Source organism: Ictalurus furcatus, chromosome 4 (genome assembly GCF_023375685.1).
Source record: "Ictalurus furcatus strain D&B chromosome 4, Billie_1.0, whole genome shotgun sequence".
In the NCBI taxonomy this organism is placed as follows: domain Eukaryota; kingdom Metazoa; phylum Chordata; class Actinopteri; order Siluriformes; family Ictaluridae; genus Ictalurus; species Ictalurus furcatus.
The window spans coordinates 1,502,242-1,516,992 of NC_071258.1; the positions used below are offsets into that span (position 1 = coordinate 1,502,242).

The window sequence follows — 14,751 nt, forward strand, 5'->3', positions numbered from 1 at the left end:
AACTAATTTATTTTTTTGTTCACAAACTTTAAACCCGCTTCGCTTCAAGGTTGATATTAATCCCGGAGAGCAAAGTGATTGAGCAACAGGAATACAGATAAGTTTACTCGGAATCTAAAAGCAGGACTAAATTATCGTCTTCAGTGTAATTAATTAATTAATTAATTTAATTAATTATTTTAAACAAGTACATGGAAGGTAAGAAGTTCTTCCTGAGGTTTTTATCCAGGGTCTCGGGGTAATATTATTAAATGTCGTCGTCTCCTATGTATTAATCCTTTAATGAAATGGTGAACACTCCCTAGGGTAAACGCTGTCTATCTGTGCGAGCATCTCCTCCTAACGACTCGATGTGCTCGCAGATACGTACATACGCTCAAACGTCAATTAGCGAGCTTGTCGTTCGCGCTGATGTTTGTTGGTAAACGAGACCTTTTAACTTTACTCGCGATGACGTCACGTGACGCGTCTCGGCCCAGATCTGCGGTAATTCTGAAAAATTGCAAGCTCCTCCAAACGCAAAAAAAAAAAAACCCCACGATTTTGCGTTCGATTCTGCGATCGTAAAATCGCCAGATCCTGGAGGGACTGACGAAAAGGTTTTACTTGAGGAGGAATTCTAATGGCGGCGATGGATTACGAAATGATTAAAGATGCTGTGAACACGTCGTCATGCGCGTATATACAGGGCTTTACGGTAAGCACCAGTTTACACGTTTTAGTCAAAACATTAAAAATAGAAAGCGTTCAACTTTGACGCTGTACTCCGGTTTGACACGGAGGTGCCGTCACGACTGTTTTCGACGAAGTGTAATTTGTGTCTTCGATGTGCTTCCAGTAACAGTCGAGTCAGTGCCATATACAGCCTTGACCTCAAACATGAACTTGAAGATCTTAAAGGAACCCCCACAGCCACGTGGTATAGAGATGCGCGGGTTAATCGCGACCCTGTGTGCTTGAAGGCTGGTGGAGTTCATTCCTGTCAGGTCAGGGTTGTAATTAGAGACCGGCACTGGACCGACTTGCTGTCGTCTGTTTTCAGGTCACGCGTCTTGGGGTTACGCAGCTATAATAGGTGAAAGTCGGCCGTACAGGTGATTATGGCTGCAGCTCCGGATTCTCTCCTGCATATTCTGTGTGCCGTGTTTTTTCTTTTTTTTCCCTTTTCTCTTCCCTGACCTATATTTCTGAACAATCCTGATTCATGAACTACTTTGTTCTTTAAATATGAATTCTTTTAGATTTCGCCGGCAGGCCGTTAGAAAAAGCTGTTCCAACGATCTTGTTATAAAATGATTTAAAGCCCGCTTTTATAAATCAAATACCAGTAGCCAGGTTTTGTAACTAATTTTAAGGTAAACTGCTTTATTATACGATTATAACTGTGAGGGAGACGCTAGGTAATAGTACGCAGTGCAACACATTCGCGACAGCTAAACTTTTTAAACTTGTTCGAAGTTTGAATTAAAATAAATAAATAACCGTACCCTACACGCGTACGTTCCCCGTCCGCAGCCGTGCAGATACAGGTCCAGAGCTTCGGGTATGTTCACGTCAGACATGGATGAAGAAAAAGCGTGATCTCTGTGACTTGAACCGTGACGTGGGGCTGGTTCGAGTATTTCAGAAACCGTTGATCTCGTGCGATTTGTCTAGACGAGACATCCTGTGTGTGGAGGGTCTGCAGGCTGAAACACCTCGTTGTTGAGCGAGAGAGATCGGAAGTCTATAGTAACGCAAATAATCACGCTTTACAACCGCGATGGGCAGAAAAGCAACTCAGAATGCACAAACCTTGAGGTTTATGATCGACAACGGTAGACGACCACGTCGGGTTCCTCTCCCATCAGCGACGAACGGGAATCTGAGGCCATCGCGAGCACGGACTCGCCCACACTGGAAAGCTGAAGACTTGAATAAGACCCGTTCCTGGCTGACGCGAGAGGAGCCCGGCGTGGTCGTCTACTGCGATGTCTTGTGCGTTCTGAGATGCTTTCCCGCTCATCGCGGTCGTAAAGCGTGATTTATACGAGTTACTCGATCCTTCCGGGCAGCTCGATCCAGTCGGGTCGTTTTCCTCCGACCCTCTCTCAACACGGCGTTTCCACTCGCAGGACTGTCGCTCACTCGATGTTTTCTGTTTCTCGCACCATTCTCTGTAAACCCTGCAGACTGCCGTGTGTGAAAGTCCCAGCACATCAGCGGTTTCCGATGTACTCGAACCGGCCCATCTTGGTACCTGCATCCATGCCGTTCCACATTCTGATGTTTGATGTGAAGTTACCTGGAGCTCCCGACCTGTATCTGCACCGTGTTACGCATTTCGTATGCTGCCCTGAAAGCGAACGATCAACTGTAGGCAGATCTCACACACAACAACATGCAAAATGATCTATTATATCAGTCTTCCTTCAAAAAAATGTAATAAAAATACAACGTCAATACAAGAGAAACATCCGGACCTTCAAAAAACAAACAAAAAAAAAACCAATAACAAAATACTCCACTTGCTTTATAAACTGTTTCACAGAATGACATCACCTCAGCGTCAAGGTCAGGACGAACCCCCATGCGAGTGTTTTTTATATTTAAGTAACGGAGCAGCATGTACCAGGTTTGTGTTTCCAGATGGTGCTGGTCTTAACGCTCACAGATTGGCTACGCTGCAACTTGGATCTGTTGAGAATGACTAAAAAGAAACGTGATCCGTGTGTTTGGATGAGTCATGTGACACAAATGTGGCCGCCTTTTCATGCTTTCTCTTACCTTTTGTGGAAAATCCCTTCTTTTGATTTTCCTGTTTGTGACATAATCATTAGTATAATCTAATTCCATGTTCGACATCATGCTTAAGGTTGTAGTGCATGCTTGTCTGGTCGCTGGGGGTGTATTTTTAGATGCTGGTGTGACCAGAAGCTTTAAATAACAACAAACGATATTAGTTACCGATCCCCCTCGTTTCACCGTTTGAGACGATTACATCTGATTACACCTGATTACACGAGCGCGACGGTGAATTCTGGGTTGGGATTTCTTTTCAGTAACAGCAGGTTTCTATTAATAGTTAATACGCTCATGAATATATCACACACGTTATAGTTTCTGTAGGGAACCATACACTGTAAATCTAATAATACATGGATAACGGGCTGTTCTTTAACAAAAAAAAGCGAACGTGTTGATACGGTGAATTTTTCTGTAGTCCGAAGGTGTTTAAGTAAGATTTATGGAAGCGTCAGAGGTTTGGAACTGGTCAGAGGTGAAGGTTTAAGAGGAATTAAGACACTTGGGGACATGGTGTTATGGGGGGGAAAAAATCAACTTCAGGGCGGTGACACTTTTCCTGTTTTTTTATCCGAGCAGTCCTCGAGCCGTCGTGCCAGTCGAAAGGTCGCTTCGGTGCCGTCAGACAGATGCATCACTCAACCCCGCTCCTGAACCGACCGCAGAAACTCATCCCTCCACCCCAGCAGTCACAACCACCACCACCACCACCACCTTTTGGGCAGGTCAGTGTTCCTCCGTTACTGCCTAAAAAGTCAAAGCAGTAGTCTTACATCACTCAGCCCTTTACTTCTGTTACAGCTGAGATCACAAGTGTACATGCGCTTTAAAGAATCTGCATAATAATAATAATAATAATAATAATAATAATAATAATAATAATAATAAAAAGAGGAATCATAAGTATTTCATGTTTATTTAGTCCTGCCCTGAATAAGCTTTTTCACACAACAGATGTTTGCATGTAGTCCACAAGACACGATAATACCCGAATTTACACAAATGAACCAGTTCAAAAGTTTACACACCCTTGATTCTTAATACTGTGTGTCGTCACCTGGATGATCAACGACCTGTTTGTCCTGAGAAGTTAAACCGCCCGCTGTTCTTCAGAAAAATCCTCCAGGTCCTGCACGTCCTTTGCTTTTCCGGCATCTTCTGCATATTTGAGCCCGATGTTGAGATCCATCGTTTCACACCGAGGACGACTGAGGGACTCGTACACGACTGTTACAAAAGGTGCAAACGTTCACCGATGCTCAAGAAGGCAACACGATACATTAAGAGCCAGGGGGGTGTAAACTTTTGCACAGGACGATCGTTGTGTAAATTGTTATTTTTTTATCTTCCTGGAAACATGTAAATATTTTATGTAGCCTCTGAATGGGGGGGTGGGGGAGAGATTTTTAAACATAATAATAACTGTTCAAAAGTTTACCCCCCCCACCACCGGCTCTTAATGGTGTCGTGTTGCCTTCTTGAGCATCGTTAAATGTTTGCACCTTTTGTAATACTCGTGTATTAAATTATTACCTATTTGCGGATTCTGCAAGACGTATGTAAACTTATGACCACAACTGTACATTCTGTTCTTCTAGTTTTAGTTTTATGTTTGGAGTTATTGATGTTTATTATTGAACGACTTCAAGTGAGAAGTCAGAAACAGGTTAATAACTACACATAATGATGGATTGTGACTTCCTGTGAACCACTGATAAAAGTTATGGATGGTCAAAATTGTACCACATTATTAAGAATAGAAAATCATACAGAGGCAAATTTATAATTAAAAATTGTTGTTCTTGCTAATATTTAATAGTTTACATTCTTTACATTTCATAACCTGGGAACCAAATAACATTCAACGTCTTCAACTTGTTCTATTTTTAAGCCTCCAGCACTCAGTATCCTAAATGATTTCTATTCAGAATATTTAATTAAATACACAGGGTGCGATATTGTGTTATGGCCTATACCTTTTTATTCTTACGGTAAATTAAATGACCCGCTGATGATTTAGGTAAAAATCTTTAAAAAATGTTATTCTGGCAACCCTACAGAGCAGTAGATGTCCCCTTGACCCAGACCGTCTCTTTTTATCGCAATTTAGTCACAAAATTGTGTAAAAGTTAATTAATTCATTACTTATATATTCATCTCAGTTATAAGTAATAGGTTATAAGTAGTATTTATGTGAATGAACGTAGAAAACCTGTCGAAGATGTTTGAAGATCCTGGTGATGGAAGGTAGATGATGGCTAAAAGATGAAGGAAATGTGACAGACTAAAAATAGAATAAAAATGAAAAGGTTTTTGCCTGTGATCTGCAGTTATACTGCTCTGGTGTTTATATAATTCCTCGACTGGTTTTTGGTTTCAGCTCCAGCATCCCACGTCAGAATGGAACTGCAACTACAGCCACCGGCGCCCTCAGGCTTTCATCCCCCCCATGGTGCATGGCCACGCGTTCACCCTCACACATGGCAGCCCCACCCACTCTACGGCCCATCCCCCTGCCCCGCCCCTGGGCATCGTCCACCCACATGCGCAGCCCGCTTTGCTGTCTTACCCGCCTTCGGCTCCTCTGGTACCGACTGGCCCCATGTCGCACCTCCTGCCCTCGCCTGGTACTACACGGAGCCACGTGCTCCTTTCCCACCCGGCCAGGCACCTGGTCCACCAGGTGAGTGTGGGTATCAGTGCCCGCCTCCTTCCCTCGCCCACGCTCCATCCTCAGGGCCAGTTCAAACCTCTCTTCCCTTCACACTCGTACATCGCCTCTCCCGCCTACGCAGGCTTCCCCCTCAGCCCCACCAAACTCAGCCAGTACTCCTACATCTGACGCACGTTCGGTTCAGGCAGCCCGTCTACCCCCGTGTCCCATCGGGGTATCTTACGGGAACCACAAATCATCTGGTTTTCATGCCCAAAGCCATGGCACAAACAAGAACACAAGCTGTTTTTCTGAACCACATCAACTCGGGTGCAGTTGTACTTTAAATCGAGCTTTAAAAAAAAAAAAAGATATATATATATATATATATATATATATATATTTAACAGAATGTTTTTGAAGGTATATCGCAAGTTGGTGAAGAACACAAAGAGGAAAAGCAAGTATGGATGAAAAAAAAAAAAACAAAGACAATGTGTTTTTGCACATTTTCTACAACTTCTTGTCAGATTTTCAAACGAAGCACTCCTCCAAACAGGTGAATAAAAAGGAGGTGCCGGGAGGGGGGGGTGGAGTGGAGGGGAGGGTAGGGGGTGGTACGATTTAAAAAAAAAAAAAGAAAGAAAAAAGAATGATGTAATCGCACACCTCCTCCTCCTCCTCTTCCTCTTCCTCGTCCCCTCTCAAATCTATTTTTCTATATTGCCTTCTAAGTCGTGCGAGACACATCTCCGTTTGTAAAGCCACCCCAGTATCCTGCTCACGAACCCCCGACCCGCACATACCGTCCGCGTCGTGATGTTCCGCCTTTTCAAAGTATTTATACTGGTGTGGTTTCGGTGTCGAGTCACTTAATCGGATTAGAAAACGTGGTCGTTCCCTCACGCTGCATGTGTTCTTGCATGATCTGCAAACGTCGACGTCGGATCGGAGAGATGCCAATAGATGTCGCTCTTAACTGTTCCCGTCATGACACTCGCTGCATCGTTTCAACACGTCCTCAGCCATAGTGCCTTAAATATTCTGAGGTTGTTCATGTTACTACTTATATATAAAATATATCTAGAAACGAATAAATGTATCGGACTGCAGCACTTGAAGTTCAGATCGGTCCGTGCGTTGTGCGTGTGTATACGCACAGGTGTATGCTTTCATACCTGATTCTGGCATGGATGTGTCGCATTGCACAAAAAAAAAACAAACAAAAAAAAAAAAAAAACAGTTTTCGAGTCTGAAACGTAGTCGGTTCTTTTTTTTTTCTTTTCCTTTTTTCTTTCCCCCCCGAGGACGGCATGCTTTTGCTGTAGCGAAACGCTAGCGGTTTGCTTAGTTTTTTCTTTATTACCTTCTTTGACGAATGAACTAGTGTACAAAAAGCAAGCATCGAATACCGCTTAATGTTTGATAATCGATTTCTATTAAGTGGAGGGGAAAAAAAAAAAATCAGATAAAAATGACTATTTACAGTGTTTGTACTGTTTAATGAAACTGCAATACAATCGAAATAGTCCTTGATTCTCAGCCGTGCGCGCGCGCGTGTGTGTGCGTGCGCGTGTGTGTGTGTTTGTTTTTCGTTTTCGTTTTTTTTTTTCCCTCTCGTTTCGTTTTTGGAATCGTTCGAGTTTTGTATTCTCGACGTGTAGAACGTGGTGGGCATGGCTTTGACTAGATGACGAAATGCAACTAGGTCTCCGATTCATGGTTTGGATTCATCTTCGCCTGACAGACCATGCAGTATTTGGAATATAATCTAATATATGTACGGTATATCTAATAGAGCTAGTCTATTTAGTGCTGAAGCTTGACGAGGTGTGACTTTTATCTTGTGCAATCTTCTCATTTATGCATGTGTGAAACAGTTTAACGTGTTTTATTTCTATATTATGTACTTCGTTCAACGCTTACCGGTGTCGACTGCTTATTTTATACATTCCGTCAGGGAGATAATATGTATGTATGTATGTATGTATGCTTTGTGCAGATTTCTTGATTTTTTTTTTTTGTTGTTGTTGTTGTTTTTCTGGTAATCGTGCGTGTACTTTTTTTGTTTTGTTTTTTTTGGGGTCTTTTTTCTTTTTAATATAAAGTTGCTTGTGCAGCACCAAAGACTGTAATTCGTTATTAATTCGTTCATTTTCTAAGCAAGGTAGCTACTCTCCCTGCATAGACCTCATGTATACTGTAGTAATTATAGTCCTGGGGTAAGTTTTAAGAATAAACGGAAATGTATTTGAAATACGGCTTAGGTTAGCGTTTTAGGTTTAGCTTTTCTGAGCAAGTAATAAGACGTATCATCTATCTTGAATGTATCCTAGATAAGCTGCTATATTATTATTATTATTATTATTATTATTATTGCCACTTCAGATAGCTGTGAAATTAGATGATTATTTTTTTTTTCTTCGATCATATCTGCGTTTGTATTTGGGTTGAATAGTTTTGCTTTAATGTTTTGGAGTGTAATCGTAACTACTGTATTGCTGTTGATGGAGATTAGTTTGAGTTTGTTGATGCTCTGTGGGTTGGTGGTGTTTCGCATCAGTATTTTAACTTTCATTAACTGTTCTTTATGTAACTTAAGTTGAGGTTTTTTTTTGTTTTGTTTGTTTGTTTGTTTTTTTTTTTCTTTTCTCTTCTGTTTACTTTTCCGTTATACATTGATCACGGTGATGGATTGAAGAACGGATATTGTTTTAACGATCACAGATTCGGTGAATTGGTTGTGTGAATTGTTACGGTTAGCCGAAATGTCAAGGAAAATTATTAATTATTAACCCCCCCTCCCCCCCCCCCCTTCCCCAAAATTCCTTTTTTTTTTTTTTTTTTCGGGGTTCCATCTCATGCTATTTTATGCACTTGGGTAGATCTCTGGGATTTGTAATGAAAATCCAGTGTTTTATTCAATTTATTATGATTTTTGATTTTTTTTTTTTTTTTTTCTACAGCGTTAACACTTTCTATAAAGCTGATATTGTTAAAGATTTATGGCTGTGCTTATAATTCTTTATTTGATAGCGTTAGACTTTTTTTTTTTTTTTTAAAATACTCACAGGTTAATAATGCCTTATACAGCTCCGATAACACGCTACAATCGAGTGGAATTGAACATAAATTTATTTATTTTTTTTTTTTAAATAATGCCATGTAATTTGTTAATTATCAACAATTCTGAAAATTGATTGAGAAATTAAGCAAACAAACATTTAGGAACCTTAAATATTCGAAACCTTTCGGTAATATTTCGGGTTGTTTTTTGAACGAATCCGGATTAATAAATTAATTAATAATAATAAAAAAAATTTAAAAATTCACAGACATGTATTGTTTGCATAATTATAGTGCTATATCGGAGATTCAGTAATGAGAATAAGTATATAAAGACCGTTATAATCATTTATTAATACGCCTTAAAAAATGTTTAGGTGGCTAGAAATGAATGGGGATTTTTCCAGACGCACGTGAGCTAGATTTCGGTATGAAGTCATCCGTGTCAGTTCTGTAACTGTAGTGTAATGTGTGCTGTAGTACTGGAGCTTGACGATGAGAATAATTATAACCGCAGTTATATGAATTGATGAATATGGGCTTGGTATAGAAAGTGTTTCTGAAATTCATTCTCACAGTAAACGCGTTAAAAGCTTCATCTCCATGTTCAGGTCCTCCGCGTGGATAAAGCTTAACAATACGTGTTTTTCTCGTGACGGACGTTGGAGGGAAGAGTGCGTGTGCCTTTACTGAGGAGCCCTTTTTAACGAATCGAGGCTGGATACGAGACACGGCGGTTTAACTTCACATTCCGGGGATCAAAATACTGAAATTACACCCTTTTCATTTGTAGAGCGAGATATTATTATTATTATTATTATTATTATTATTATTATTATTATTTCACTTACATCTACACTAACGTGGCTTTTCTTAGCTGCGGTAAATGTTTCTGTAAGCGTTCGTACGGTCTCCAGTTTTAGCCACAGCTGTGGGGGAGAAAGAAACCAGACAGAAACCAGTAGAGATGTGGAGTTGTATTTCGATCCCTGTGAAATGGCCTTCACCAGCAAATCCGTCTCCATTAACGTGTCTGATATTTGTCAGAAAAATGACTGTACTTTTTATTTCCATACACTTTTTCCCCTCTAATCAACCTGCTGAAAGATTTATTTTTCTTTTCATTATATTCACATCATTGCTGGGTTTTTATTTGATTTTATTCAACCACTTTCTGACTGTACTTTTCTTTTTCTTCTTCTCCTAATCAGCCGACTATATGACTGCAATTTCAGTCACCGTTGCTATTATTATTATTATTATTATTATTATTATTATTACTTAATAATGTTCCTACTAATCTGTTGTTGCTACATTGGTATTATTGTTTTGTTTTTTAATCTATCCATTTAATTCAGGGTGTTTGTACTAATCTGCTGTTGCTACTGTATTATCCTGAAATCACCTCTCAGTATGAAGGTCCTAATGAATATATTTCCTGATTTGGAGTTACTGTTTTGAATTTTTTTTGCTTATTCGACTCACCGATGATGAAATAGAAGCTGTTTCCTCACTGTTTAACCGCGTGTCAATTCTGTGGCTTTTGTTTGCCCTTTGTTTTATTTTTTTTAATTTAAGTTCCTTTCGATGCTACACTAGTTTTTGCCATGTAGCAATTGCACTGTGCAATATTTGACGGTATGAGGATTTTGGGGATGTGTGTGTGGGGGTGGGGGTGGGGGTGGGGGGGCGAAAGCGTAACTCTCGGATGTGACGTCTTTACAGTTTGCGATAGTGTATCCTCTCTAGTTCTCAGTGACTTGGATGTGACCGGGCTTCGTCACATTAAGCGGGTTTTCCAGGCGACTCTTTTTGGTGAGTGTCATAATAAAGAATTTATGGTGTATTGTCGAGATTCACTTTGAATTAAAAAAAAAAAAAATCTATTGCTGCAGTCTCTTATACACGTGTATTTTGTTTGTTTGTTTGTTTGTTTGTTTGTTTTTAATCGTCTCTGCGTTATAGACGACATGCAATCGTTATAGTTTGCTGTTCTAAGGTTATAGGTGATTTTTTTTTTTTTTTTTTTTTTTAAATAGTCAAAATATTGATATTAAAATATCTTCATGACATCGTTTAGTGATTATTCATTATACTCATGGTCTAAACTTTTTTCCATGGAGGCGTGAGGTTTTTTTAATTTATTTATTTTTTATTGTTGTCATGTTACAGGAGAAGATACAGATACTTTACATGCATGCGTGGATGCAGATTGAGCTAGAACCGAGGGGAGAACGATATGAGAAAAATAATTCAATAAAAAGGATGAAAGAGCGAGAGATGGATTTAAAAAAACAAAAACAAAAAAAAAACCTATTTTATCGCCTTGTTGTTCACCTTTGCAGGTTTTTTCAGTTAGAGACTAAAGCTATTTGCTAATTTCCACCCACCGCCTCACTCTACCCTCTCACACAACAGCTATTAACTGGGGAGGGTGAAGGCGGAACACGTGCTTCCTGTGAGACACATGACGCCAACTTCCGCACCTTTTCAAACTGCTGCATCACAGGGCGGCGTAACACGCTCGGACGACCGCACTGTCCGCCCTCTTCCGCATACGCGAGCTCACAGAGGTCCATAGTTGGCGTGTGTCGCTGTGATTGACACGAGAGAGTATACCCTTCTTTCCCAGACTCTCAGACCATGTTCACGACCCTGAGACTCCTGCTCACAGGATTCGAACTCACTCACAACCTCCTGATGACTGACCCCGCAAACGCTTTTCCGTCACTCCATGCAGGAGCCCAGGCGTCCCAGCCCGTGCTGAGAGTGTGTCAAATACTAATAATTCATGTGTAATGTAGCATATGTGTAGCAACCAGGGCTACTCGTTCAGGGCTCCGTGCATTGGGTCATGAGTAAGGGAGGCAGGATCTTGGATGTACTAACCCGTCACGGCTGGTGATGATAAACCATGATCCAAATCGTATCTCCTGACCGGAGTCCGTTTTCATCCATGCACAGTTTGGGGGTGCCATTACTTTGTGCAGAACGTCACATTGGCTACAGTGTGTAATTGTCCACCTGCAGACTGACCTGTATGATCGGTGGGCGTAAGGAACTGATTAGGTTGTAGTGTGTTATGTTTTCCACCAGGGGGCGCTGGTTGACAACGTGTACGAGTGGGCTGCATGCGCGCGAGGCGTATTAATTAATTAGTAATAATAATTGCATATTAACAGATTTATTATTATTATTATTATTATTATTATTATTATTATTATTCCAGTAAATCTTTTGTAACGTGCGTGCAGAGAGCATCGGAGCAGCAGGGATAGTGAATAGATAGAAGAGTGTGTGTGTGTGTGTGTGTGTGTGTGTGTGTGTGTGTGTGGTGCTGCAGTAGCAGTGATGATGATGATGATGATGATGATGATGCTCAAACAGGAAAGCAGCACGAGCAGCAGCTCCTAAATTCAGTGAGCACCGGAGGACAGCGGCAGGCTGCGGGAGTGCGCGACGCTCGGGTAGGGAAGGGTTGGGTTGGGTGAATTGCGGTTCCGGTTCGGTTCGGACAGATGTCTCAGTCACGGAAACGGAAATGGCTTCCGGATCCAGCTCGAGGATTGCGCGAGGAGGAGAGCAAGAAGAAGAGGAAGACTTCGTGCACGGAGCGCGCGTCTGCGCGCGGACATACCGCCGCGCCTGGCGCTCCTCTGGGGCGCGTGTAGTGGGCGCATGCCTGCGGCGGCGGAGCGGCAGAGGCGCGCGCGTAGGAGGCATGCTCGCGGGGTTAGTGCTGCTGCTGCTGCACGGTGCGCTCGCCAACCCCGGTAAGAGAGATAATAACTCTGCTTTTCATTTTTTTTTTTTTTTTTTTTTACCCCCTACCGGTCACACCTCAGTGCGTGAGGAAGTTGGTACCTTGACGTGACGGAAAGGAAGAAATAAATAAATGCACCCGGTGATCATTTCATGCACGCTAGCGCGTGCACTTATTTGTCGGAAGCCTGGGATAATGTGTTATTAATAGCTTAGAACTTAATGACTAAATCCCACGTTTTCTCCTTCTTCCTCTCCTTTTTTTTTTTTTTTTTGCGCATTTCACTTGTACCGCATCGCTTAAAAGCTTCCGTCATCACCATGGCTACGACCCAGCACCATACAGCCAACTCCAGAATTATCGGCACAATAATTATTTAAAAAAAAACAAAAATTAAAAAGTAGCTCTCTTTAATGTTGTATAGGTAACATTTAGGGAAGGAGTCTCCAGTGCCAGTGCTTTGTCACAGTCAGAGATAAAGCTGTAACTTTAAGACACAGGAGATTACGCTTCTTTCACGTGACAAGCTGCGTTTTGTTTGTTTGTTTGTTTGTTTGTTAACTTATTAAGAATAAAGAAGAGCTGGTGAGGGTCCGACCGTTTAAAGCTGCTCTAGCGTAAATGAGAACAGGAACTGACTTTCACAAACATTAAATGTAGCTATAAATGGATAAGAAGTATGGCGTGTCATTCATTAATAAAATAAAATAAAAAATTTGGCAATTCTTGGCAAATTGCTATGGTATAAGACAAATAAAACACTTCATATTGTTTTATTTATTTATCCTTTATTTAACCAGGAAGATCCCACTGAGATATCTCAATCTGTTGTTCCCGGGAGACCTGGTCAAGACGGCAGCACATGGAGTTTCGCACAGAGATAATCACAAAAAACAATTAATACCAGTAAAATCAAGACAAGCACTTACAGCACTCCTTTAACACTGCGCGTAAAAGACGTTTAAGAGTACTCGGAGGTGGCGCTTTCTCTGGTTTAACTCCATTTTGTAGATCGTTCCAGGCCCAGGGAGCAAAAAAAAAAAAATCCACATGATGTCCATCAGACCAGCCCACCTTCTTCCACTGCTCCATGGTACACTTCTGATGCTCGTGTGCCCATTGTAGGAGATTTCGGTGGTGGACAGGGGGTCAGCATGGGTACTCTGACCGGTCAGCAGCTACGCAGCTCCACACGCAGCAAGCTGTGGTGCTCTGTCTGACCCAGTCGTCTCGCCATCACAGTTTGGGATCCGTACGCTTACCCATTTTTCCCGCTTCCAACACATCAACTTCGACAACTGACTCTTCACTAATAAATATATCCCACCGCTCGACAGGTGCCGCTGTAACGAGATAATCAGTGTTCTTCCCTTCACCTGTCAGTGGGTTTAATGTCATGGCTGATCAGTGTATATAAAACACGATTGATTTTTAATTATTTATTTATTTATTTTTGGGTGCGTATTTTCTTGTAGGTGCCAATAATTCTGGACTTTAGGAGGGCAGTATGTGGTTTAGGATGTATCCTGTATCCAGGGCGACCAGGATTAAGCATGGAAGTCTGCATTTGGAATTTTTCTCCTCTAGTAATGCAGGAATCAGTTAGACTTTCACTAGCAGTGAGCATGTTGGCGTGCGTTACTGTACAGCCATGACGCTAAAACGCCGGCTGAGGGAAAAATCTGCTTGCTCGTGCCATCTTTGTGCACGACGGCAAAATATTCAATTCCGCAGCCTCTCCGTTTACTGCTGATGTACGCTGTAGTGCTGTGACTTCCTGGATTTATATACCATCAGTATGAATATGATTTAGATGTGTGTGTGCTACTGCCGCTGATTAAAGGTGTGATTAGTACAAGTTGAACTGCTCTGAGTAAACCCGTTCGCTCCAATCTCGTTTATAACGGAAGTCTAATCCCAAATTCACGTCGGACATGTCGTATCGAGACCTCCGCACCAGACTCCGCCCAGCTGCACTTCCTTTCTGAGTTACCGGCAACAACAAGAACAGCGCCGCACGTTGATTCGAATCCGTTTCGAGAAGTATAGCACTTGAAATAAGGATTCCGGTTAACTCTAAAGCTAGGCTTGAGTCACACTTTAATGACCAGAGGTTTGAATTTGCGCTTTAGAGTCGTATATTTGAAATGTACTCTGCACGTACAGTGGATAAAGTTCAGGCTGGAACGTGCCAGAGTATCCCTTTAATCAGCTGCACTCATATAAACGATGTCTATTAATGCTCCTACAAACTTCTACCAAAATCACACACTACACCTTTAACCGCGGACACCTTTAATCAGGGGTCTGTGCTGTCGCGTCTCCGGAAACCGGAGCCGTATTCAGGACACGGTAGAACTGGGTCATGGTGCTGAGAGAGTCAGAAGATGGTCTGATTTTAGAGAGAACACAGCGAGTGTTTGCTTTGTTTTCAGCGTTCTCTTCGGTTTTATATCCAAGCTGTGACGGTAGTTATATAAGCTAC

General features: G+C 41.6%; 1 protein-coding gene across 2 annotated transcripts in view; it reads left to right on the forward strand.

The window, feature by feature from the left end:
• The window catches only part of hipk3b (homeodomain interacting protein kinase 3b), a 47,135-nt gene extending 38,696 nt beyond the window's left edge, over window positions 1–8,439 (forward strand). The window contains exons 15-17 of one of the 2 annotated variants that reach the window (XM_053622482.1): window positions 1,043–1,094; window positions 3,364–3,509; window positions 5,165–8,439. In XM_053622482.1, the coding sequence (XP_053478457.1) occupies window positions 1,043–1,094; window positions 3,364–3,509; window positions 5,165–5,784 (818 nt within the window). In that variant the 3' untranslated portion in view covers window positions 5,785–8,439. The remainder of the gene's footprint in view (window positions 1–1,042; window positions 1,095–3,363; window positions 3,510–5,164) is intronic. The other variant, XM_053622483.1, reaches the window with a different exon arrangement.
• The last annotated feature ends 6,312 nt before the right edge of the window (window positions 8,440–14,751 follow it).